This window comes from Scleropages formosus, chromosome 23, assembly GCF_900964775.1.
Source record: "Scleropages formosus chromosome 23, fSclFor1.1, whole genome shotgun sequence".
Taxonomy (NCBI): Eukaryota; Metazoa; Chordata; class Actinopteri; order Osteoglossiformes; family Osteoglossidae; genus Scleropages; species Scleropages formosus.
The window spans coordinates 17259523-17287520 of NC_041828.1; the positions used below are offsets into that span (position 1 = coordinate 17259523).

The 27998-nt window shown below is 43.8% G+C and overlaps 1 protein-coding gene across 3 annotated transcripts in view; it reads right to left on the minus strand.

Moving 5' to 3' along the window:
- The window catches only part of LOC108919298 (triple functional domain protein), a 91277-nt gene that overhangs the window by 37916 nt on the left and 25363 nt on the right, over positions 1-27998 (minus strand). For all 3 annotated transcript variants that reach the window (XM_029248059.1, XM_029248058.1, XM_029248060.1), the window contains exons 3-10: positions 12747-12821; positions 10856-10970; positions 9743-9935; positions 8623-9135; positions 7917-8039; positions 3677-3868; positions 2448-2579; positions 1558-1788 (exon numbers count right to left, since the gene is read on the minus strand). In XM_029248059.1, the coding sequence (XP_029103892.1) occupies positions 1558-1788; positions 2448-2579; positions 3677-3868; positions 7917-8039; positions 8623-9135; positions 9743-9935; positions 10856-10970; positions 12747-12821 (1574 nt within the window). The remainder of the gene's footprint in view (positions 1-1557; positions 1789-2447; positions 2580-3676; positions 3869-7916; positions 8040-8622; positions 9136-9742; positions 9936-10855; positions 10971-12746; positions 12822-27998) is intronic.

Sequence of the window (27998 nt, forward strand, 5' to 3'; positions counted from 1 at the left end):
CCCGTGTGAGGTGAATGAGGGGACAGCTAGTAGGGTGATTCCTTTGACCAGAGACAAAAAAACATCACTCTACACTGGGACAGCAAAGCAGGGATATTAAGATGATCATGGATTAAAATTGTTCACAAAATGGTCCAGTTAGTACAAAACAATAAGTGCTTTATGAACCTCCCACATGAGAATTAGTCAAGTATCCCATCCTATTGAAGCTGAAGTTTTGTGAAGGATTCCCGCCAGTTCATTTTAATGCAAAATCTTTCGGTGCCTTTGCCTCCAGTGCAACATCAATCACAAATCACACAAGACTAAGTAAGTTACTTCCACTATTACCACTGCCGTCTATAACAGGCGGTACATGTACAGGGTGTTCCCTTAGCTGAGGACACAGTGCTTCATGGTGATAATTATTCCCAGTGCATTGTTATTCCCAGCCCTTGATCTCAGCGCTGCTACTGCCACAACAAGTGAAAACCTGTACACTGCACACACTGCTGACCTTCAGATCCCTGGGGGGGGGGGGCTGACACCTGTGAGACAAGTAAATGTAGTGATCCAGAAAGAGGGTCCTGCTTTACTCAAACTCATTCCTTCATGCAGATCCTTTGCAGTACGAAGAAGAACGTGAAGCGAATGACACGATGGAGGATGCATGACTTGTCTCTGGGGCTTGGCTGTGGTGTCGAAAAGCTGACAGCAACGCTTGCCAGCTAATGTGTTCATTATAAACTAGCCACAACCTGATGAATCTGTCAGCTCAAATTGCGTGAAGATAGAGCCCCTGTCCTCACGTCTGCAGGTGGGGAGAGACAGTTAGACAGAGCAGGTGGAGCTGATTGCACTGCAGACCCTACAAAAAACCCAATGCAGCAAATAATATACAGAAGTGAAAGCCAACAGCTTTGATTTGTCAAACCAGTTCACACAGCAGGTGTTACATTGTGACGCAGATTCAGCTTCCACACCCTTGTGCCAACAAGCTTTACTGTCTATTCTAAAGTTCTTCACCTGGGCACCACAGTGAGCAAAACTATCATAGCAACCGTTACCTACCACACATATCACCCGTGGCCTCTGATGCCACCCTCGCCAACACCCCCACACTCAAACGTTCAGCTTAAAGAGGCGAAAACTGGCGCTGTGCTAAATCACTGGACACCGAGTCGATCTCACTTGGCAGGAAGGCAAAGCGTTAAAAAGGTGGCCTGGACTGCTACTAAACATGTTTGGATGGAGGCAAAGGAGGCCAGCATGAACACCGCAAATTACAGACCACTATTTCTGTTTTATACGTGTAGGAAAATAATCCTGCAGTTAAGATGTGGTACCAGAGTCTGTTTTCCCTTTAAGATGGGCCATTACCAGTAATTACAGGCCAAGGCCATCCCTGCAACACCCTACCCCTTCCAGGGCGGCCATTGCCGATCTTAAGGCGAACTGGAACAGAAAATACAGCCAGGAATGTCTTGCATAACAAAATGTGCAATTCTTAGCATTGCGGATGCCCAGCAGTGGCTTTTCCAGTACCCATAGTGGCCTGTGTTTGGGTTCGCTCCCCACCTGCTGCACGTCTTGCTGGAAGACGCAGAGCTGCAGCCGCTGGTGCAGTCGGACCTTGCGGTGTTGCCAGATGTTCTCCAGCTGCCGCTGATGGTGCAGCACCTCGTGAATGATGTCCAGCACATGGTGTACTGCCTTGGAGTAATTAGCAGAGGCCGTCAGGGAGTCTGCGCTACCTGGGGTCAGGGGTCGCTGCAGCTTGTCCAACAGCGCCTTGCCATCCTGGCTCACCTGCAGGAGTGCACAGCACAAGTAGTCTAGTGTGTAACAGTAATAATAGCCCTGCTGCCAACATTATTAATCCTGTCAGTTTGTACTACTGTGCCTATAATACGTTGTGGCACCTTAAGGAATTTAAAAATGTTTCAGGTGGGGGGGAATTATGAAATAAAACAAATACACTTCAATACTGGCAATGTCGGTGAAAACTGTTGTTATTAAATATATTGTTAATATTTATGCAGACTGAAAAGTGTAATGTTAGTGTGATTGCCTTGAAATCTAAGGATGAGAGTTTGAATCCCACTCCTGCTGTAGTACCCTTGATCAAGATACTTATACTGAATTGATACTGTTAGAATACCCAGATGTATAAATAAGTAAACAAGTAGCAAAGAGTGCAAGCCTAACCTCGTAAAGCACTGCAGACAAAGGCATCAGCTAAATACATAAAGGTCAACGTAAAAGCAGTTTCAAACAATATTGCAGTAACTGAGACAGAAAAAAAAAGTTTCATACAAAAACAGCACAAATTACGAGAATCTGTTTGTGAGACATAAAGGAGCTGGCTGCCTTCAGTTTTACCCACCTAATCTAGAGTGTAAGCAACAGCGACTTACTGTAGTATAGTGTAATTACACAGAACAACATTTCGTTCCTAGACCGCGTACCTCAGAGTAGGCTGCTGTGATGTGCTCATACAGGCCCTGATGGTGGTGGATGGCATCCTCCAAATCCTGCAGTTCCGAGGGCAGATCCATCTCCCCGCAGGCCTTGCACCATGAGTCCATGTTGCTCATGTACTGCCAGGGGTCGGGGGGGGGGGGGGGGTTAAACAGGTTAGTTCTGAAAACTCTGACAATATCCAGCATCTTTATGGCTCTAAAATCTATGTATGGTTCCAGCTGAACATACACTGGCTACTTGTGAACAACCAAGAATTTTTCAAAGACATTTTCCAGATTTTCAACGGCATGTTGTTGACTTGTCAGTTGATGAAAATTGTCTGCTGCACGGCAGAAGAAACCTGCATTTCTGCGACTGGTCTTTTTAGTTTGCAGTAAAGCGCAATCAAATAGTGTGGAACCGTCTTCACTCAACTTAGTTTGTCCTGTACATTGATATTATGAAATTGTCAATTTGTTTGCAAAGAAAAGGAATTTTATTTTCAGTCATTTTAAATCTATTGTTATTTTACAGTTGATCAAAGTTGCTGGTCAAAAATAAGTATATATAAAATTGCTATATCCAATACTTTTACAGAATATAACTTCTAAATAAATCAAGGGACATTAACCTTCTGATTTTTGGAGAATGAAGCTCAAAGTGGCCAGAAGCTTACCGATACTGCACTGTTTCACAGAAGCTAGTTAGCAAATAAACTGAGGGAAACCTATATTAAGTGTTTACTCTTTGTGAATTACTTGTCAAAGCGTTTACTAAGAAATCAAGTTCAGGTCTCAACTGTGTTTGTAAGTTAAGAAGGCAATGTACGCTTATATGAAACATGCCTGAAAATGTGAAAATGTGTGTATTGCATGAACGATTTAATTTTCGTTCAAGGAGTAAGATGGAAAAACACAAAAAAGATGCAGAATAATAGAGAGCGCAGCCAATAAGCAATCTACTTACGACTCAAAATTTCAAATAGCAGCAGCTATATGTGGGTAAAGCCATACTAGTAAAGCTTTGCTCTCCAACAGCACAAAAAATGAACACCACTGCCGCTATATATGTCAAACATTCCTTCACAACATGTCACCATGCAGACCCGTTTGTACGGCACACAGATCTCAGATCTCACACCTGTCCTGGCACAATAAAAAAAAAAAGCTCTTAAATGACAAAGACACAGACAATAACAGTGAGAAGTAATGCATGCATCTCTTTTGCAGCTCACCTGATCACACTTCTGGTGAAAAACGGCAGACATCTCGAGCAGGGTGCTGCGCTCATCCAGGGCTGCGGCGAAGGCCTTCCACTCTTGCTCCAGCTGGTTAGAGATCTGCTTGATCTGCTGGGAAGCGTAGTGCGACGACTCCAGCAGCCGGTTCCCCACAGACATGATGCGGTTGATGTTCACGTACACGTTCTGCAGGGACAGGGTACAAGAGTGAGGACACACAAGTGCTTACGGATGGGCTTCCCCAGTCTTCAGCACACTCGCTTCGTTGTCCCCGATGTTTGTTAAGGCAGATTTAACCAGCTAACCAAGCCTGCATAACGTCATCCAAAGTCTACCAGCTACCATTATCATCAGGAAAAGAAATCTATACACCAGCAAGACTACAGATTTTGCCATAGATGCATTTCAAGTCAGCTCCTTCCATGACTCTACACTAAATGACATAATAAAAACAATAGGCACAAAAGTCACGTGCAGTCAAGGTTAGCTTTTTTTTTCTTGACATTTCCTCATTAGTGTAAAGGGAAGGTAAATGAAATTAGGTAAGAATGAAGACACCTTACTGGATAAAGTTACCATGTATAAACAAAGCCCAGCAAATGGCATAGTGATAAGAGCAACAGTGGAGAGAATTGACACCTTTCATTCAAGGGAGCCAGGTTCGAATCTCATTCCTGCTGTAGTACCCCTGAGCAAGGTACTTACAGTGAATTGATACAAGGACAATTACCCAGCTCTATAAATGGGTAAATCATAGTACGTAGGTTAGTGTACAAACATTTTTAAGTCACCTTGAAGAAAGTGTGAGGTAAACGAATAAATAATGGTAACAACAAGGTTTTGATTTTTATGACTGGATCTGAAGACCAGTGGCTTAATGTCAGGTGTATATGGGACCTTAGTCAATTCATTCATTCAGTCTTAAAATACAGGCCGTTTTGTCTAAAGTTGGGCCCAGTATAAGTTACCCAACTGCACTGGCGATTTGAATGTTTCACATATATTGAACTACTGACATCAAGAAGCACTTCTGTGTTAAGACCGTCATGATAAACATATTAATCATCTCAGTCACTTCATTCTAATATACAATGAGTTAAATGCCACTCCACTTGTACAAACAGTTTTGTAGCCCATGTCATAGCACCAAACAAACATCGAGGTATGTCACCAGTTGAGAAAAAGAATGTCGTATCAAGGGTGTCATGATGGTGCAGCATATGGGCTGTTTGAGTGTAGGTTTGAATCTGACTCAGTCTGTGTGGACTTTGAATGTTTTCCCCGTGTTGGCATGGGTTCCCCCGCAACAGTCCAAAGACATGTTTCAGGACAACTCGGTGTGTGTGCCAGGAAACGGGGCGGCTTCTATTCTGTCCCCTGCAGTGAGACGGTCACACCCGGAACAGAATTGGTGTTGGTGGATGTTCCAGCTCTGCCGCACACACCCAAACACATACTGGAAAAGCAGAAGCAAGCTGACGATGTGACACCATATAGCTAAGCCTATACAAAAGAAAATTTCAAAAAGCACAGCAGATTTGCAACCAAACTAAGTGGTTAAACTGTCTATTAGTAAACCTTTTCTATGAGATGTTGACCTTTGCTGCCATGTATGAAAAGGCTTCGTTGCCAGCAGAAATTCCCATCCACACTTGAAGCCCCCATAAAATTCAAGTGGTGCTTTTAGATTTAATGACACTGCGGCTTGTTGTGCTCACTAAATTTATCGTTTCTTTCAGAATCAGCTTAATAAGGGGCTTTGCTTACCAGTCCGCAGGTACTCTCTAAAACAACAAGTGTAGAGCTTGTTAGGGCTGTGCTTCTTCAAGTCACCCTTCTCCATGAGCACAGTGGACTAAAACCGCACTAATTCATAAGGGGGGGGGCCTTGGTGTCTGTGCCGCTGAGCCCCATAATGCCTTACCACCACCTCACCAAGGAGGTAATATGACCCCTTCAAATGAGCAGCAAATGCTGAGGATGAAGACTGGCACTGGCTCCTGGGTCAGTCAGGATGTCTGTACATTTATTCATTTAGCTGACACTTTTCTCCAAAGCGACTTAAAACATCAAGTTGTTTACAATTACTTGCCCATTTATATAGCTGGGTCATTTTGCTGGAGAAATTTTAGAGTAAATACTTTGCTCAAGGGTACTTTGGCCAGTGGCGAGATTCGAAGCTGTGAGCATTAGATGCAAAGGCAGCAGCTCTAATCACTGCGCCACCAGCTGTCCTATCTGTGACAGGACTAAAGTGAACTCCTCCACTATTAGCATGCAAACAGATCAAGACAGAACGTTGGAACCCTATGCTGCCAAATGATTTATCTACTGTACCGACATTACTTGATCACTCCCTACACCCCTCTCTAGCTGTGGCAGTTTACTAGTCTAACTCACAGTGCATCCAAAATAAATCGGTCGATTCTCAGTTTTAGTTCTAACGTGGAAGAATGAGCTTCCTGTCATCTTCAGAATTGCTAAATTCATTTAATAATTCAGCTGATGCTTTTTTCCTCCCTAAAGTGACTTACAATGTTAAGATACTTACAATTATTCACCCATTTATACTGCTAGGTAATTTTACTGGAGCAATTTAAGGCAAGTACCTTGCTCAATGGTACTATAGCCAGAGGTGGGAATCTATCCTGTGACCTTTGGGTCCAAAGGCAGTAGCACTAACCACCACTCTCTGTTAGCTTTCAACATTCAAGAAAGGTCTCGAAACTGATCACTTTCAAACCCACCATTCTCCTCATCTCCAGAAAGCTACATAAAATGTTCACCACACCATCTGTCATGACCATCTTTGCATTTCCTTTCAATTCTATAAGCAGCTACTTTGTGTACTGTGGACCAGCAGAACAACAAAAATGTGGTTTTGGACATCCTAGCTGTGCTTTGACAATAATGTGTACATATCTAAAGCTCTTTGCTTGCTGTGAAATGCACTTTTTTAACTATGAGCTGTGACTGCTAAATAGATAAATGTAAATGTATTATGTTTAATACAGATAAAGTATGCTGGCCTGAAACTATGTACACAAAATAAGCAGCCTCAGTCCCGAGTTGTGCAGTGTGTGTCCTTACATTGCATCCATCACTGTAACGATGCCCAACTGCATTTTAAACACAACTCTGAGTACAACTTGGCATATTCTGAAAAAATCTCAATTGTTTGTTAAAGCCATAAAAGACAACCTAGACAGGGGGCTTACTATGGTTATCGAGCAAGAATATGGGTATGCACAAACACTACCTGTCAGAGTAACTTAACAGCATGCACTTTGATCTTTCAAACCAATCACGTTTAGATAACAAGATTGGTGACAAGTTATTTATTAGCATCTATTATTTATGTGACACTGTTTGAGGAAGTTTACACTGTTAGATAACCAACTTCACAATTACCTTTCCATCCGTACAGCAAGAGGTTCTTACTGTATTGATTCAGGGTAAGCACCTTGATCAAGGGTACTAGAGCAGGATTCTAAGTGGACCTTTGAGTGGAAGGCAATAGCTCAAACCAGCTTTGCATGTGTATTCACAGAACACTGCTGATTTAAAAACACAACTAATGCAGAAAAGCTGCCCACAGTGAGCTCAGCAGGATCCAATCAACAGCCTGAAAAGAATAACTTAAAGGTTCAGAACCAGGACCCATAACACTGAGGGCTGTGACTTGTGGGACCAGTGAATGGTCTGCTGTAAGATTACTGCAGTTTGTTCATATAGACAGGCACTTCTCCAAAAATACAGGGAAATTACAGGCCACAAGTGGCTTCTGGACAAATTTCCAGCATTTGTAAGGCGACCAAAAATGGGGGCATTATAAAGACAGAAGAACGTGATAATCTCAGACAAATCAGCTATGGAATCCTAAACAGCGTTCCAGAGAAGGGGAATATTTATATTAAAAAATAAAAAAAAAAAATGTACAGCAGTAATTCACTATGGGGGCATAACTTTGCTCCCTTTCCTAATTCTACCCCACGTACATAATATCTTTCAACGCTGTGAACTTCTATAGTCTGCCTGCATGAGTCAACTTTAGTAAAATGTCAAAACCTCATTATGAGACATTCCTTGAAAAATGTTCTATTAGATGCCCTCACAGAAAATTAAAGCAAACCAGTGTGAGGGATGGAAGAGTTGTCATTCATCATCCAGCAAGAAATCTTATTCTGAGGGCCCTGTGGGCATCATGTTGGTCCTATATGGTACCAATCCTTACCATGCAATTCATGGCAAAGTGATTGTGCTGCGTCTGAAGCTCCACGGCGTGGTTGTGGTTGGCCCCGATCTCTGTGTAGCCGGCCAAGAAGAGACCCTTATTGTGCATAATCCAGTCGAACATCTGCATGCCAAAAGGAAGCACAGACATATGTTGGTGTGGGAGGGAAAGGGGGGGGCTGGTGGTCACCTTTTGTGCAGGTGCACACATGGATTTATGCAACTGTTTGTGCTGTCAAACAAACGGCACAAAGCACAAGTAATCAGACAAACAAAATCATTTCCGTTTTAAACTTTACTAATAAAACTTTAATGGTAGCCTGGACTACAATCATGGTATTCAGGAAGCCTTCAAGGACTGTTAATACATACCTCAAAATAAGAATATTAATGTTACACTTATTTTGTCACTACCACAAGCTCTGATTTGTTATTGGCCCTGTGATCGTTGTTCTGTTTTCATTGCTCCTATCAGATGATTCTTTTTCCTACACCTAAATGCCTTACCCAGAACTACCCATGTAAGGCACTTCCAAAGACAAAAGGACAAGCTGAGAAATATATAACAAAAACAGAAAAAGACACTCATTCAGATTACCAGCTCCAGAAGAACCAATGCAATATGAGCAAATGTAACCTGTATATGTGCCCTTGTCCCCCGTCACCTGCAGCACACGCAGGCCTATGGGGAGCTGTGCAGCCCTCACCTTTTCGGCATCCTGCTCAAACAAGCGCAGTTGAAAACACTGATCTAGTTGCAGCTTTCGCATGTGCCACATCTGGTGAAGGTGCTGGCGTGTTGAGTGGAGCCTGTCCAGCATGGCAGCGACCTTCGGCACTAGGCTCTGCGTGTCAACATTGGTGGAGCCTGCATTCCGGCCACCATGGCCTTCGCTGCTCTGGATGCGCTGCAACAACCGCTGGCCTTCGACATCCAACTCCTCAATGGGTGCCTTGACCACCTTCTTCTTCAGGCTTGCATGTTCCTCAATCATTCGCCTTGCACCCTCCAGTTCCTGTGGAAAGTCCTTCCTGGAAAGCGTCTCCTGCAGCTCCTCCAGGCGGGCCAGCATGTGTGTGGCATTGCTGGTGAAGTCCTCAAAAGCCACCCGGATCTCGATCCACTCCTCATGGTTGTAGTCCAGGCTACCATCAAAGTCTGGGGTCAGCTGGGAGGGGTCCACCACCTTGGACAGGCCTTCGAGGGACACCATGGTGGTCTGGTACAAACAGGAGACCTCAGTGTCATAGGACATTATTAAAAATTTTAAATGATCATTAAATACAAATACCAATGGAACAGTTCATTGGGGCACCTAGTGCAATTTATAAATTACAGAAACAGAATGCTGTGATGTATGGTCCCATTTGTGTATGACGCAGAGTAACTATAACAACAGCCATTTGAGTTCCAGAAGAACATATTCCACAGGAACCTCTAGACAGTGCATCACAGAATTTTAAAAAAACAGAGTCCAAGCCTCAATTTGAAGAAAACAGATACCTTAATGTGCTTTTATCTCATTTCAAAGAAATTTCCTGAGTTTACAGCATTTAAAAGTAATGAAAAATAAAAAATGAGCAAAAGTTAAATTTTGCACACAGTTAAACGCAACTAATGTGGAAGGAAAACACCGCAATGGCAAAAAATATTTAATTGGCATATTTTAACAATCACCGATAATCACAGGTGTATGGGAAAACAATTTCGACACATATTACAGCTTGAGCCTTAACATCACTTGCCCAGATGTTCCTGTGCTCAATTGTGGCAACATTGCTGTTGAATTGCACGCCAGGCGCCAGCAGGGCACAACCAGGGCTCACCTCAAATTCAAACTTGGAGCTCCCAAAGTTGGTTCTCTGCTTCTGCCAGAAGTTGTCTGGCTTGATGATAAGAGCAATGTGGATGCAGGAGGGGAAGGACTCCTGCAGAATCTTCAGCAGCGGCTTGATCGAGTCCCACTTGGACCCGCGCATATCCACAATGACGGTGAAGCCATGTTTACACACATCCTCGCTACAAGAAGCAAACCAACACACTCAGTTCTGAGAACAAAAAAGCTGTTAGGTTGTGCTTTATATTCGGCTATCACACAGAGAGCTTTTACACTGAAAGAAAACATGCAGACAATCAGACTGCAAGATTCGGGAAGGGGGAGAAAGAAAGAAGGGGGGGAAAAAAAAAAAAAAAAAAAAAAGACACTGCCGCATCTCTAAATAGAGACAGACCCGCAACAGCCCTATTCTGAAAGCAGACAGTGTCAGTGCCTGCGGCCGCAGTGTCCAGCTTGTCAGCAACCCACTCTACACAGCTTCTCGAGCACACGCCAACAGAAACTGAGAAAAGCTGCACGACTGGCTCTCCCGTTGCCACACTCGGGCTGAAATACAATCTCTCTCTCTCTCGCGCACATACACACTCTCACTGTTCCCCACCCACTACTATAAGGGAGGAAGGGTGGCTGGAAAGAGGGAGGGTGCGTCACGGTTCTGTAGTGGGTCGCAGTTGCCTGCCTGCAGTAATGGGAGGGACAGGCAGCCCCAGAGAGAGAAGTGCAACCTACATAACACACGGCACAATGTAGGCTGGGTCTAAGAGACCCTCTGGGAGATAGGGGCACCAGGGTAGAACTGAAGTGGTTAAATCAACTCCTTCTACCCCATGAGTATAATTAAGTGTTGATAAAAACAAGAGATGAGACATGATATAGCTGCAGGAAGTTCTCTCAGGTTTTATCGTTTGCTGTAATACTGCAACCTTCAGGATTTCGCCTACACACACACACACACACACACACACACACACACACACACACACACGACTCCTGTACACAAAGCAGCTGAACCTGATGAGCCAGTGAGCCTGAGGACCGGCGTGAGTGTGTCTGTGCCCGCAGCGGGGGGAAGGGTGTGGAAACAAAGCAGAACACAGCCCACCTGGGAATTCCAGCAAGGTAGGCGATGAGGCGCCGCAGGTCCTCCTGCCGTATTCTGTCATGGTTGCTCCGTGACGGAAACGTCAGGACTGGACCTCCCCGTCGGTCTCGGCCCCCTAGGGCGAACGTGGGAGAAGTGACAAAGTAAGAGGGACTGACGGTTACTTGCTGCGCAGGCACAAAAGTACCTTCACGGGGCTCGCAGACGTTAACTGACACTGGTCCTAGTGATTGTCCCGGTCAGCAGCGACATGTATCCCTCATGCATTCCACCGAGCGCACGACTGTTTTTTCAGAAAACATTTGCGCTGCCTGTAAGGGCGTTTCTGTAATACAGTGGCAGAACTCATGTTCCCACCCCGGGTAAGGAAATATACACAGACGAGTCTGTTCAGAAAGGTCAGAACGAGAGACACTTGGAGAGACGCTGGGTCTCTTCCAGGATCATTATTTTCCTGAACTCCACTGACAGCTACAGGAGTCTGTTACAACAAGTGCACCATGTCACAAAACACTGTGGTTTCCACGTTGAGAAATACAACAAAGATGCATATTCCTGCCTTTGGAGCACTACAGCTTACCTGAGAGTGCAGAATTACTTCTCCGTCTCATCTGTCACTATTTTTGCCTGTATTTACCCTGGCTATCAATGCCTCTCTGGAAAGCTTTTCTGATCCAAAAATCATGAACTGGTTCATTATTGTTACCCCCCCTCCCCTTTGTTAACCTACTTCAGTAGGTGGTCACTAAGGAAACCGTACAGCTTCACGGGAACTGTAGTTGGCATTTTGACAACTGTATATGCGCTAGAAGACAGCACTGGTGTGTTTCATTGGCTCTAGCCATCCATTAATACGAAACTTTGTGACCCTACATGGTCCGTTGACTCGGTACATCAGTTAGTCCAATTGGCTTTACAAACAGCTGATATAACCCTGCCAAGTCGTTTCCACTTAGGCAAAAATGACAGCATGCTTCTTCAGCAGGGTGAAGACAACTTTTTGAACCACAGCTTTGGAGAAAGCCAAAACATTCCTGTCCCCTTTGGCTTCATTGCTGAGATGACCCCCCCCCCCCTCCCCCAAAACTGACTACTGAAGCCCGTAAGATCTTTGGGGCTCTCCTCTCTTCGCTCACAGCAAACAGCTGGTGGTTTCTGCTACTGTATTTGTTCTTACATATGCATGAGGATTGCTTAATGCAGGAAACTGCTGAACTCTGCTAATTGCAGCTGCAGTTTGGAGGATCAGGGTTTTATCCTGGGGGGGGAAAAAAAGCAGTTGGACTGATTATGAAACATTAGTGTCCTAACAGGCAGATCCTTGTGTATTTCATGACTGGTTCTTTGCATTCTACCTAGGCATCATCACCTGCTTTGATTGTTACTTTGCACAAACTTATTCAAGTCCCCAAGACATGTGAAAGAACAGGTGTATGATGACTATTTCAGGACATGGCTGTCTGCTGGCACACAGCATGAGGGAAAGCAAATGATGATGGCCTCGATAGCTCTGCTGCAGCTGTGCCAGAGTACAGTAATGATGCTAGAGAATAGTTCCTCCATGTCCCCACTGGCAAATTCAAACTGGGCTGCTTCTGGCAAAAAAAGGTATGCACCACTGATTTGAAATTCTCAGGATCTCTGAAACAGCTGCTTATCTCTGAAGACCTCCCTGTGGAATTCAGTTCAGTACTCAACAGTTGGATGCATTTTAAAAACTGGAGATTCAGGGAATGGAGAGCAAATACCTTAGGGTACCCGACACTCACTGGACCGGGAATTTGTGGTGGTACAAGCGGCTGAAAACAGTCCAAGGGTCAAGAATAAAGGGTTTAGGGCATAACCATGGCACTTTGCTTATTTCCTCCTCTGTAAAACATTACCCACTCACCTGATAAGAAAGCAACTTTTTCCTTCAGGATAGGCAGGACTTCCATTGCCTTCATCTCTTCATTCCTGCGAAACCCTGGAGGGCAAAAAAAAAAATGTATGAGTTCCAAATGGGTTACTAGACATGACACAAAGATAAAATGTATTTTTGGTCAGTTTCATATTTATATGCATTTCTTGCAGCATTTCGGACTGATCAGTTTGACTCCCTGTGTAAGGAGGAGCCAACAGGAAAAGCAGAAGCATTACATTATCATCCAAAAACTGACTTTCAGAGGGAAAAGGCTTTTTCACCACAGCACCATCAGCAAGAATCAAACACTTGACCTGTATTACCTATTTGTCTGATTATGTGATTAGTAGTCAATTGCACAGGTTCCCCCAGAAAAACGAACGGTATTGACATATCTTGCAGCGCTAAGCAAATGACGGAAGCCTGCTACGATAGCTGAGCCTGCATAGTCCTTCAGGATTAGAAGCTGGAAAAAAAGAGAACTGAATTAGTCTGTTCTAATGATCTTCCTCCTAAATGTTTGTTCTAATTGAGTTCTTCAGATAATCTCACATTAAACCATAGAGGGGTGTTAAAAACTCAGTGTGAAGAATCCTGTGATTAAAACCGCTCTATTAAAACTAACAAGTTATCAAGTGGTAGAGCAAATGAATTGTGACACCTCAAACCTCTCCAACAAGGAAAACAAATAGGAATTACCATATTAATTTCTAACAAAGATGTTTTCCTCTAATGCAATAGCAGTTCCACCAGTTGGAGTGCACTTTTCTGTCTTTCTCAAAGAGCAGCATTCTCTATTTTCCATAAATGGAACAAAAGCCCTGCCAAATTAACAAGCATTTTAAAAACTTTTACTCAGCCCTCCAAAACTTGGCAAATCTTGAACTTTACTTTTTTTTTTTTTTTTTTTTTTAAAAAAGAAAAGGGAGTGGGGGATTCTGCAACATTTAACAAGATGGTTAAACACCTTAAAATGAGAGGAACCGGCCTATACTGCTTTGACACAAGCAGAAAGGAAATGGGCATTAAACATGAGTTTATTCTCCCCAGTAAACAGCACCAGAAATTACGTACTCAAACTTTTGGCATGTCAACTAAATCAAATATATTATGTAGAAATTAAACTGAAAGTTTTATTCACCTGAGCAAGTGCTTTAACCTTTCCTATAATCACATTAAGTGCACAAAAAGATGAGCATCCAAACCATTTAAACACATTGGCTCCTCGCCATACAAGTGATGAGCTACAAATTTTTGAACATAACCATTTTCCACATTTTTAATTTCATTTATCTATTTCCTTTTAAATTTATGTTTATTACAGATCAATCGCAACATATGTTTTCACACCCAGCCAGCAGATGTCAGGAAAGTGCATCCAAACAAAACAGGAGGAGAGACACACTGATTCAAGTGACTTCCACAATGTTTACAGCTTCTGTCCGGTCTTCTGCAGTGTTGGTGATCAATGACAAGACAACGCTGCACATGCTTAAGGGATGAATTGGTGAACAATCAGCACTGAATACAAGTTTTGCAGACACAGCATGGTTTTATTTTCAGTCATTGTAAAGGTTTCAATTTTAACAGCTCAGAGTTCAGAAAAACATGAGTCTCACAAAGCATTTTTACTTATTACAGCAATATCAGAGATTAACCTAACCTGTAAATAGATTGAGGGACATTATGCTTTTATCAACTGATCCTTGGTACTTCCTTCCATTGCCACTTGAGTTCATATACTGGGGAGATGGTATATATTTGAATCTGAATCAAGAGTTGAAAATATACATATACAGATGTATTTCTATTAGGCACTTAACAGTTAAGTCCACGTGTAACAGACTATTGTTACAGTCTGTCCCCATACAAAGTAAAGGCACGATGCATCATCTATCCACTCCAAATGCTGCATACTGAAGAGACATAACCTCTAGAGGCTTCATCTGAGTCCCCCACCCCCACCCCCACTTGACAATCTCTCCCACAACAGTTGCTGTGTGTGGGTCTCCTGGCTCTTCCTACCTTTGGGGTACTTTCCACCCTCACAAAAACCCTCAGCTGACTCATCACTGCCAAGAGTACATGCTTTTACACTCAGATGAGATGTTATTGATTTCACCAACCCATTTCCATAAATATGCAAATGTGAGCACTCCAGTGTACTCGTAGGCCTGGGAATGTGCTCTCAACCACACACGCGAGGTCGGATACGTGATCTCAACCACCTGGAGAGGACCACAAGACTAGGCAGCTGTGGATCTCTAGCAAGAGCACCCCTAATATGGGGAATGTTTCTCTACCTCAGGATCTAAAGGTTACCATGAGACCTTTCAGTTTTCTTGTACCAATCTGCATCGAAGCTAACAATCCAAATCACTGCATTCATATCAAATGTAAATAAAAACCTAACTGCCACATAACTCAACTATACACCATTGCAATAAAAATCTAAAAGAAAGGATTGTCAATTGTTGCACAGAAAGGTATGATGGTATGGATAAGAACATTTCCATTTTAAGGAAACACAGATGAAACACATTCCACATCTGTAAAGTATGTGGATCTTTCATTTAGTCTGTACTCTGCAAACTACCTGTGACTGACTGCTGAACTGAAGTGACACTAATCCACACAGTCCCACACACGCACTGATCACGCTGGATCAGAACGTGAAATTTGAGAACAACATCTGATGTCGGTTCCAGTTCTCTCATGGAGGTTGATCCCGGTTGTTCGGCACATTTGAAAGGTGCATGGCCAATGCTGTGCAAACTCTGAGCCCAGGTACACGAGTGCAAGTAGAAGCAGTTGTGTGCAGGTTTGGAAGCGGGCACAGCACCTTGGTTGTTGTGGTGATGACAGTGCTGTGGGCCTCCCTGTGTTGCTCCCCATCCCAGGAGGCCTGTATTGTGGCAGCTTCTGTGAGGAGCTACAGCCTAGATGATGTAACACCCACACATGGATGGGTGGGAGTGGCAGGGCACCTCCCAAATCTCTTAAAACTACATTCATTCTGAAGTCCTCTCTGTTTAACAGCCAATCACTTGCCTTCACTCACAGACTCCTGGTAAGAAGAACCCTTACCTAGGACCTAAGAATAGACACCTCGACAAGAATACTCAACCTTCTCAAAGGGCAGTAGGTAGTGCAATGATTAGAGCTGCCTCCTTGCACTCAGAGGATCCAAGTTGGAATCCAACCTCCTACTCTTGAACCAGTACACACCCTGAGATGCTCCTGTAAAAATTACCACCGTACAAATTAGCAAATCATCGGGGACAGGTTGAAATTGTCTTTCCTGAACGCCTTCAACTAAATGTTTAACTTACTGTCACGTAGTGTAACAAGTTTAAGTGAGCAACGACTTGAAAGTGATCAGTTAAACCTGTGCTTTTACAGAACTGATTTCAAAAGTCCAAGTCTTGATTATCTAGGTGTGTAGATTTTATATAGACACAAATCCATACATACAGTGAAGCCAAAAAACACACCGGCTGACAGTGATTATTCACCACAACACACTAGTCAAAAAAGCTAATGTTGTTCACATATTGCCAGCGAACAGCAAATCAGCTTAAAACAAATTACAACCAACCAACAGGAACTGCACCTATAAACTCCCCACCTGGCAGATGGTTTCAGATCACCTACACATTTAAACAAACAATAAATCATGACAGCACAGACTATTTTTATCTCATTATTTCCTGCGCACACCAACAACAGTATAAAGGACTTCATTTCCTGTTTATTACCCCGACAGCATTTTCTTGCAACCCAGGCTTATGCATGCAAATTTAAGTATGTACACTCACACTGTATTTTAAACAAACACTCGTTTCATTTAGTTTTATGCTCTTTGACTTCCCAACACGTTTGATCCTGCTGGCAGTGTCTGACACCCTTTCCGCCAGCACAGCGCTATGTTTGACCACCTCTCTCAACCGGTACACTCCAGTCCTCATCTGTCCTCATCAGTGACATGTAAGCTTGCCAACAATTAACAAGCAAATGCTAAAACAGGCAGAAGAGAGGCCCTGAGGACAGGCATTTCCCACCCTTATTTTACTAGGAGCTCCAAGTACTTCTGCAAACTTTGGCAGAAGATGAGGAAATGAAGAGTGGCTGCTGATGTCAGGTGATGTGCCGGCACACACAAGAGAGCTGCTCATACATCTTGGATTACACACAAGTCTTATCCTGTTCACATACAGGAGGAGGGACAAAAACACTGAAAAGGATTCAGAAAGGAGGGCTGAAATGATTACAGTGTTTACAGTGGTGGTGGTGGGGGGGCACAATCCCAGTCCCCTCCTTTAGTGTGTTTGCATATCCAGAGCTCACAGGAACACAAACAATGCCAACACGCAACCAGTGGACAGGACAGCTGTGATACTGAATAGGTCTCTTCACATATGTTATACTGTTCTATTGCTCACAGTCTGTGGTAACCCTTCATTGGTCAGTGTTACACAAAAATAAACACACTGGCTAATCGGCTTGCAAATACAGCTGGAAATAAATACTATGTATACCTTATTTTGTTGGCAACTCCAAAGTCGGTTTTTAAAAAAATTCATCATTTAGTGGACGCTTCTCGCCAAAGCAACTTACAATTATTTGCCCATTTATACAGCTGGGTCATCTTACCTGAGCTATTTAGGCTAAATACGGGCAGTCCCCGGATTATGAACAAGTTCCATTCCTGTCTGTCTGTCTTTATGTTGGATTTGTACGTATATTGCGTACCTTTCTATGTATAAAAACATTAAAGAAACAGTTCCGGATACACTAAAACACCTTTAATATAAAACACAGTAATGACGACAAAATAAATCTAACTATAGTATTTATAATAGAGAGACAGGAAGAGATAATAAACATTACTACTGTCATGATGAACAGAGGATACGGAGGAGACTGGACCCAAGTGCGGTTTCATTTATTCAGAATCAAAGGACTAGATGATTTCTCATGGTCGGACAAACGGTCGGTCGGTCGGTCGGCGAACTGAACAGAGGCAAGATTCTGAAATTGTGGTCGAAAGACAAGGCGGGTGGTCATTATCAAAGAGATGTGGAATGGGACTGGGGAACGACGAGGGAGAGGACGTGGAAGAGCAAAGCGAGGTAGGTTTGAGATTCCGCAACTGGGAAGAGGTTAGTTAGTAAGTGTCTTTTATAGCTGAGTGCTCCGACTGAAGCTGCTGGTTGAGGTGCAGGGCGTGATCGTGAAAACTACAGTATTTATAATATAGAGAGAGAGCCTGTGTGTGCACGCAAAACATTAACGTTCACTTTTCCAATGTTTGTTGGCATTTCACCTTTTTCCAATCCCCCCCCCACTTTAGGTTCAGTTGTGATTGTTTTCCTTTTCTTGGATGCATCACCATCACTCGCATCAAATTTATGCTTTGCTGCTATGGTCATAATGCACTTAAATGGTGATACTCTGCAGTTGTATTACAAACTATTATATATAACGCGCGCACACACACACACACACACACTTGCCCCAAGTGGGGTTTCAGCAAACCGAAGCCTACCCCGGCAACACAGGGTACAAGGCTGGGACACGCACGCACGCACGATGGGACGCCAGTCCGTTGCAAGGCACCCCAAGCAGGACTCAAACCCCAGACCCATCACACAGAGGGCCCTGGTCAAACCTGCTGCACCACTGTACCCCCCCATATGTAACTCAAATTTTCAACAAAATAAGCTTAATTATGAAGTTGATTGTTACTTAAGGATGACAAAATTTTTACATGCGGTCAGTAAGTGGCGGTTCGTTAACTACGGGGTGTACGCAAGTCAGACGTTCATAACCCAGGGACTGCCTATACACTGCTCAAGACCACAACAGCTGGAGGTGAGACTCGAACCTGTAACTTTTGCATCTAAAGGCAGCAGCTCTAACTACTATGCTAGCAGCTATCCACCCTTTTCTAGCCACAGACAAGAAATGGTTAATAAAGGGAACACTTTTTTGTTAGGGTGATAAATATGCTGCACTCTCTTCTCATGCAGAAATTTAAAAAAAAAAAAACGTGTTAAAGTGCAATTAAAACATTTCTTGGAAAACCCTTTTATTTGTACGTTGACCATTCATACAATGAGGCATTGGTGTATATACAGCTTGCAGAACGGGGGGAAAGAAATCATGCGTGTTAATCCTCTCCTGTTTACTGGGAATGGGGGGTGCGGTGGGTTTGGCCAGGTCCTGCTCTCTGGCGGATCTGGGGTTCGAGCCCACTTGGGGTGCCTTGTGACGGACTGGCATCCCGGCCTGGGTGTGTCCCCTCCCCTCCTGCCTGATGCCCTGTATTGCCGGGTTAGGCTCCGGCTTGTCGCGATCCCGCTCAGGACAAGCGGCTTCAGCCACTGTGTTTACTGGGAACCATGGCCAGTAGGGATAACAAAATAATAGGACTTTGGGTCTTGGGTCCATGTTTCACCAATCTCTTCTCTTCACCAAGGAAGATGACAAAGAACAGAGCTGGAAAGACATGGCTCCTTGGTTCCTGATTAATATTGTTAACCACAGGGTTTTTGCTAGGAGTTTATTTCCTTTCAGCTGCCAGATGACTTACTTCAGAGTTAGGGTACAAGAAAAACAACGCAGAGGTGCAGGTGGCACAGTAGTTACAGCCACTGCCTCTGAAGTTGGGAGGTTGCAGGTTCAAATCCCACCTCCTGCTGTAGTACTCACCAGGCTACTTACCCTGAATTGCACCATCAGAAATTACCTAGATATGCAAAGCTAGCTATTATTTACACAAGTCACTTTGGAGAAAAGTATCAGCTGAATGAATAAATATAAACTTAACCCTGAAATCACCTTGGACAAAGGCATTACTAAAAGAACAACAGTCAAATGCCTCGGGGGGGGGCAAGTGTCTTCAAACTTTTGACTGGGACTGTTTTGCACACACTTTTTAAAATTCTGTACAAGGAGACTGGGTTTTAAGGCTAACCTTTGGTTAAGCACTCTGAATATTTATGAAAATGCGAATGAGCTCGTAATCTCCTCGGTACCTACAGAGACAGGGGAAGGAAAATGAGTTTCTCTGCACTGCTCCTCCCTGTGGGCGGGCAGGATGGATAGGATTACTATATCAATCTGCATTTCCCAGACCCCATGCAGCTTCTCTCTCGGCCTGTTCCTTTTACTGCAGACGAATGCCTTCACGCCGCCGTGACGGAAACCGCTCGCGCGCTCGGCTCTAAACGTAAATGCACAATAAACACATTGCTGCGAGTCATTAATACAGCTAGATTAAAAAGCAATGCAATCTAGTTCACAAAGTGATTAGGTAGATGAATGCAATAGGTCAAAAGTATAATTGGAGGCTTTGTATGCTGGATTTCTTTTGGGTGAAAACAGGCTAAATATAAGACTATACTTAACGCTTCCACCACAGAGAGCTGGGAAACCTCTTCCTGCTTGCTGGCCTGGTTGTGCTCTCACAGCTGGTGAAAAGGAAGGCACCAGAAGGAGAGAACGGAAGCACACGATCGGAGAAAAGTGCACACAGAGGGACCACGGAGGCTTTGCTACCAGCATAAGGACAGCTAGAGGTGCTATGGAGTCCATTGCTATTTCTGTAGGTCACCAACACCACCCTTACATCTACATTTATTCATTTACCGGTGTATTTGTTTAAAGGAACTTACAATATTAGTGTACGACACTGCACTAAAACAGTGTTAGGTTACATTTAACCGTTTATACAGTCGGGTCATTTTTACTCCACCAGTTCCTTAAGAGGCATTACTGCAGTTGGATTTAAACTTAGGTCCTTCGACTGCAAAGTGTTGCCTCTAACCACCATACCACCTGCTGCTGCCCTTTAGGAAAATGTCAAGAACAACAATAAACTAAATACCAACAGCGTTAAGTACTGTAATATTCAATGTTCAATGTCACTGTCAGCAAACGCAGAAGTGTTAAGGGCAGAGGTCGCAATGTCAACTCCTATTGGAAGCTTCCGGTGTGGCCCTACGTGTGAGCGAGACCCATAGTTGTGCAGAACAAGAGGTATGCTAACCCCAAGAGGAACTTTCAAGCTTCCCCAAAGTGAAATGCTGAGCTTTATAATGAACACAGCTGCAAACTTCTGAATATCTCCAGAAAAGGTCATTTCACTTCACGCACAGCTGTAATCTATGGGAGAACGGTGCTATTGACACGCAGGCTCCTGTCAAGCTTCTGCTAAACACAGCTTTGTAAGAGAAACAGAAAATTTCTGCTCAAAAAAAAAAACTGCCATATGTTAAAAAGGCAAGATGAATTACAAACATACACGTTCACACTTAATTCCTTTAACAATACCCACCCTTAACCACAGACTCGTGGGATAATTCCTACAAATTGTACAAAAAAAAAAAAAAAAAAAAAAAAAAAACAAAAAAGGTCTTACAACGGACAGGACTTCAAACTCTGTAGAATCTATGTAAAGAGGTTCATGCGTGGCCGCCACACACGGTAATCGCACGTTCCAAAGACGGCGGCGAACCCAAAGCCCACGCTTCTGTGGAATTCTCGCATGGTATGTAGAACACATTCCACCAACAGAAACCCGTCTAGCTCTTTGGCACTGCTTGTCTTGACCTGGGAAAGCCGTCGCATCTTGTTGAGGTTGATGGTATCTGCGTGTAGGGCACAAGTACGGGGGACAAGTCTCACATCAGTGTGTGACTGAGGAAGACTGGTGTGGTGTTAGTCCAGCACCACCTTCAGACACTATGGATGCAGACGCATTACTCAATTTGCCGTCTCCCCCAAAATGACTTACTGTATTAAACTAAACTACTTACACCGACATACCCATTTATTGCCTGAATACCTTGCTCAAAGGTACTGCAGCAGTAGGTGGGAGTTGAACCTATGTCACTAAAAACCCAGATGTGTGAGAACACTGTGGAACCTGCGAGCAGCTGGGGCCCAGTGTGGTGCCATGGTCTCTACGCTTGTGTTTCTATTCAGGCAAAGTTCTCTAAAGCCAAGCAGTCACAGTGCAAAACACTGAATCCAGAGATCTTCTTGGATACACAGGCCTTTAAGATACAGGGTTGGGTATAAGAAAGCACAGGCACAGTCCAAGCAGAACCAAGGGAGTCATGGTTCCCCCAGATTTGGCAAATCCACAAATGTCATGTAGCGGTCGCGATCTACCAGTAATTTTATTTAGGCACTGCTAAAATGCGAGGTACGAGTCCCATTCACGAACCATGGATGATCCAACAGTAGGAGTTGGAGTTGAGTCCAACTATGGGAGTTCATGTGATGTAGTGTCCCCAAGAAAAACTATCTTCCCAAAGGTTCCACCAATGAAGCAAGCAGGCTGGGGCAAAGGAGGCAGTTTTTGGCGATCCAGGGCTGCTCTGTGACCTGGCCTCAAGTAGGGGCTGTCTAGTATATGCCCCTGGCCTTTGTCATTCCAGCTCAAGAGAACAGAAAAGGGGACAGTGCTCCGACACTTTTGGGTTCAGTGCTGCACCATTCTACTCCTGTTAACATCGGGGCTAAATTTAACTGCCCCTCTCATAGCTGCAGCAGCTCTTCGCTGTCGCTCCGTATTGGGGAAGGAGGACAGGGCCCCGGTGGCTCCTGGGGCATCCGGCCAGGGCGTACACTATTTCCGTTAATACCTTTCATGTGTGGAGAAGGCCCCGGTGTATGACTCAGTCATCTGAGAGCACCCCCACTGCAGGGATTGACCACGTTCCCTGTCTCCGAGCAGACACCGAGGACGTGTCTACGTCATTAAGAAAACTGCATACACACACCTTTTTCTTCTTGACTGCGTTTCTCACACCATTTACTATCTTGAAACCTCCAACGCCAAGAGACCGAAATCTGGCTTGAAGTTTCGCATGTAGTATAGCGTGTAGAAAGGGCGCCTTGTAACCAAATGTCTCGGGTTTGAATACCACCTTTTCGTGTAGTATCAATGACCAAAGTATTTTCCCTGAACTGCTTCAGTAAAAATTCCCCAGTTGCATAGAAGGGTAAATTATAAGCTGCTTTTTTTCCCAGCTGACTTGGTGTTAAACATCAGAAAATTCATGTGCTTTGGCTGAGTGGTTTCATTTCAACAGCTCTTCTTGCAGCTGAGCATCTTCACACACCACAGGTGCTGATCTCAGCTAATGGCACCTCTATAAATGTCCTCTGAAAGCCTGTAAACATGCATGTCCTAGTGCTGCCTGTTTGCCACCTTCAACGCCTTGCTTTACAGAACCACTCGCCTACTAAGATCACTAGAACGCAGTCATCTGCATACCGAATAGACTGCAATTTCTCACGAGTCCCTGCCGACTACCTGGCCATCCTCATCTGCATGCTTTTGGTACATTTGTTTGCAACCCCCACTGACTGCATTTTTAACATTCATGTTTATTTCTCCAATCCAGGAACATACCTGAACACTTGTTTGGATGTTGTCAGTGTAGGTTGTTCCAACACATCATTTTAAAAGTTGCTAGTCATTTTAGTTGGTGCTGTGCCTTTTGCTGTATATAAAAACATAAAAAGCCACTTCCTGGCTCTTGAGTCAATGCTGTGCTGCCGCATGTCAACGTATCAGGTAACACACCAGATCAAACTGACATTTTTACCTTTCTGATCTTTGAAAGTATTCATCCCACTCTTGTCATGTCTTTGACATTCCTGTAGGGTCTTAGCCCACGTTGGCTACATTTCAGAAAAAATAGTCACTGGGATCTCATGGATGCTTCCAAGCATAAAGTCACTTGTCATTCAAGGAACTGACTCCTCTTGGTCACTGGGCTTCTGGAAGACTGAGAATTATTTACTGATGAGTTACCTTGGTGTCACAAGATACCTTAAGCATGGCTCACCTCCTCTCAAGGAACCTTGCCTTGTGATGTGCCAACAGCCTCCTGCAACCCATGTAACCATGACAGTACTCCACAACACCCAAGCAGCAACATTAGGCACCTGCACCACCGCCAGTAATCATAAAATTCCGCATTTCATGGATGAGCAGAGACTAGGCACAAAGAGCAGACAAATGCAGACTGTTTAGAAGCTCTGATAGCACAGGAGCTCGTCTCAAACCGATAAAACTGGCAAAAACAGACTAAAGTGAATTGATTTAAATTGCAGCGCACTAACTTTCTTTTAATTTATAAAGCCTATCTGCAACACCATTGAAAAGACTGAGGAATTTAATGGGAAATATTTTCAAGTTTGATCCTGTCACAGCTTTGTTGTTATTGTGGACTTATACCCAATAGCTTGAAATTAGCAGTTATACTAGGAGTATCACAGCAGAACTGATGTTACCTCTCACTGAAGCAACACTTGTGATGCTGAGAAGCAAATGTCATTCTCTCATTCTGCAAGTGTAGTGATGTACATACTGCGACTAAGGCTGAGCTTCTTTAGTCTGATATCACTGGTATATGTTCAATTACATCATTATATAGAGTTCACACAAAAGACAGCAGAATAAACCACAAAGTCCATTTCACACCATATACAAGATTACAAACAAGATGCCTCCATGGCAGCAAAGCACTTTCATTACCAGAAATGCTGCTTGCACAGATCTTAAATTCCAGACTGCCTTACCTGGTATATTAACTTCCCCAAGACACCTACACTTCACATACCACCAAGTGTCATTTGGCATAGCTGTCATTTCACAACATCCTACCATTAGCGGCTGAATATGACAGTTCTTGGTGAGAAACTGTTGGATGTGCGCAGAGGCATTTGTCCATGTACAGACTCAAAATGGCTTGAATCCCAAGCAAGAAAAACAAACGTGTGAAGATGAGAAATAAAAAATGAAGACCTTACTGCCTACTATTGTCTCCTTTAGCTAAAATTGAGTGGGAGAACAGAAAGAAGATGCTGGCTTTTCACCAACCCTTATGAGGCCGATTCTAACCTGCAGAACTCCAGAATTCTCAACTGCACAACTGCTTCTCCAATAGACATTCAATTCATGTTTGCAATTTATGGGGACAGCCACCTTTTTCCAGACAGATGGCAAGGCTTTCAACAGCCACCAATTCCCATACAAGAACCTAACACACACACACACACACAGAAATGCTATATTTAAAAAAAACTGCTAAAAATGCATATATGATCCCTGTCAAACTATGTTCCAACTGAAAGACATACCAAGTACAAACAGAATACATGTGTACACAAAGGGGAGTAAATAATCAGCAGAAGCAACAGTAAACAGGCCAAATTCAACTCTGTATGGTGTTCCCACAATGGAATAAGAATTGTTTTTTCTGAAATGGATCTCAGTGTATTTTGCAATGCATGCGACTCATTTCTGAATAATGGCAACAACTACATGTCCTAAGATCTCACTGTCATTTGGACAGGATAGCCGGCATGTTGTAACATAGTAAAACATGACTCAATTAGCGATTCCTTTCTCTTTTTATGTGGGCAAAAGGGCAATGGTTAGTAAATCACAGACCACTAATCTACCACAACTCTTCCCAGCTCAAAATTTCATGTAAATGCAGGTATGCGCCGTTTCACGACGTTCCGGGCAGCAACGGACCTCATATACGACGGTGGTCCCATAAAAATATAACGGACTGAAAAATTCCTATCAAAGAGCAACGTCGTAACTGTCGTATGGGTCGTAACACGATGAATTGCTCACGTTTTAAGTGTATTTTGTAAACAAACCAACTGAGCTGCCAGACATATTTAACATTTATTCATTTAGCAGACAGTTTTGTCCAAAGCAACGTACATATCAGCAAAAGTACAATTTATGCATTGTATTAAGAGAAGGCGACATAGCTGCAGACATGAGTCTCAAGTAAACCTCAAGTATATGAAAGTATATACGATTTATGTAGATTATACATGATGATAACTCTTACTGGTTTATGTGTTTACTGTACAGTAGTTTGTTATTTTAGCATGTACTTTTTCTACTTAAAGTTCGGTAATGTAAGACTGTACTATACACCGCATGGTGGTCGCTCAACGACGAAGTCGAACTGCGACTGGTTTCACAGAACGTAACCCCGTGTCATTAAGTGGTACATACTTGTATTCAAATATTGCTAAACAAAGCTCCAGGGGCCATACAAGCACTTTGAAACTGAAATGTGTGCATTAATTATTAGTTACCTTTTGCTTGATTCTGCAGTTCGTTCAGATGCCCTTGCCTGTCACGTAGAAGTCCCACATACAGAAAGCGAAAAAGTAAAGTCAGTCCGGACATGACTGGTTCTAGTTTAGTTTTATAGGACTAGAAATCCCAGAGCAATGCCTGAGAGACCACAGCTTGGGTTGACCCACCGCTCTGGGCGACCAGAGGCAGTGCAGCTGGAGGGGACAACCGCTTCATGAAGAGAGTCAGAGGACGACACCGGGGGGAAGGGGGTGCTGCTGGTAGAAAAAGCCCTCTCTGTCATGGTATGGGGCTCAAGATGCCGCAATTGCGGCAAAAAAGAGGAGCGACAGCTGTAACCATGTGGGCCCATCTGCCGGACCCGTCGCTCTATCCCCCGCCTGCCAGAAGACCCTCTCTCAACCCCCTCCCTCCTCCGGCGCCACAAAAACTAACAATCAGGGCAAGCGCTCAAGTTCAAAACCTTGTTGTCAACTGCCCTGGTGTGAGCAGGTGCAGGGAGGAGTGTGGGGAAATGGCCAATTTGCAGTGCCCTTCACCGTGAATCTCTCAGAAGGCCCCGCAGTGGACTGACTCCAGCAGTCGCCATCAGTGCAGGGCTGATGGACCAGACCCCCAGTAACAATACTGTTACTGAGGGTGAGCAAAGTGTGTCAGCTGATCGCAACAGCCAACAAAGAGCATAGAGACTCAATCAGCTTGTGTTCCTTTGCTCAGTGAGCCACTTGTCAGGAATGCCAGCAAGGAGGGTCAATAAAAACAGACTGCACACAACAAGAGGAGCTAGTTTATCCTTTGGGCAACAAGACTTGTTCTTGAACAATCCAAAAAGCGCCCTCTGCAAAAAGAAACCAGGACATCCCAAAGGGGATGGAGATCTGTTCTTTCAACCACACAAAAAGGCAACTCCATTGGTCACCAAACAGCCCTTCTAAGCCCATCTAAGACTCACTAACACAAACTTTCAGTTTTAAGAGACTAGTTTTGCAATTGTACAGGCTGGTCAGTCAGCACATTTCAATCAAAAGCTCACCGTTTTGACATTCACACTGGCTTAAAGTTATCTAGCTATATGAATGGGTAAATCACTGCAAAGTTGATTATCCAACACTAGGTCTCCTTGGACAATGGAGTCTGATAAATCATGGCTAACTTTTTAAACTTCTTTTTAGAAAAGATCATATTAGACAATAAAACAGGCTACTACAGAAATACTGGTACAGTGAAGTATCTGTGTGCACACACTCCTGTCACCGAACGCCTCGTCTCACTCTGATGATTCTCCTTTATTCATGACGCAGAACAAGCAACCCTTTAGGTGAGGACACAATCCTGAAAAGATGCAGCCAAGACCACCAGCAGGCACCACGTGGAAGAAAAAAAACCAAAGCAGCCTAGTGTGTAGGCACCTGGAGAACTTCAGGTGAGTCACAGTTTTGCTCACTGAACTGACCACACACAGTGACACAGAGGAAGGGAGACTGCTCCAGCTGTACTTTGTCAAAGATCTGTCTGAAGCCAACTGAACTCATCAGCTCCAAGATGCTGGTAGAAACATGTCACCAGCACTGCAGGAATTATGAATGACTGTTGCTAGAGATGCTCAGAACAGTAGTGTTTATTAAACTCAGGGGTGTAATTGAGGGGCCGGTATGTTCCAGTTCAGACTCAGCACCTGGAAGATAAACAGTGCTGTGTGACACTGCAGTGTAATCAGCAACTCTGCAAACATCCCACTGCATTTTTATAGCTTTCCTATACATCCCTCCATGGAAAACCTGACCCTGTGTGACTATCTTGCAATGTAACTCCCTGAGAAAGTGGCATTGTGCTAAAAGTATGCGCTTGTAAATGCACGAGTACAGGTGCGTGACAGTAAATATGCATGAATGTCAGTAAGAGTATGTGGGATTGTGAGTGAACGCTTGCGCGGTGTGAGCGGCACACTAAGGAACGACTGGATGTGTGTATGTGAGCAATGCATGTAATAGTGTGACAGAACGCATGAGTAACTGCACTTGTGTGAAAGTGAGCAAGACTGAACATGTGAATGCCAGCCTCTGTGTGTGTGTGTGTGTGTGTGTGTG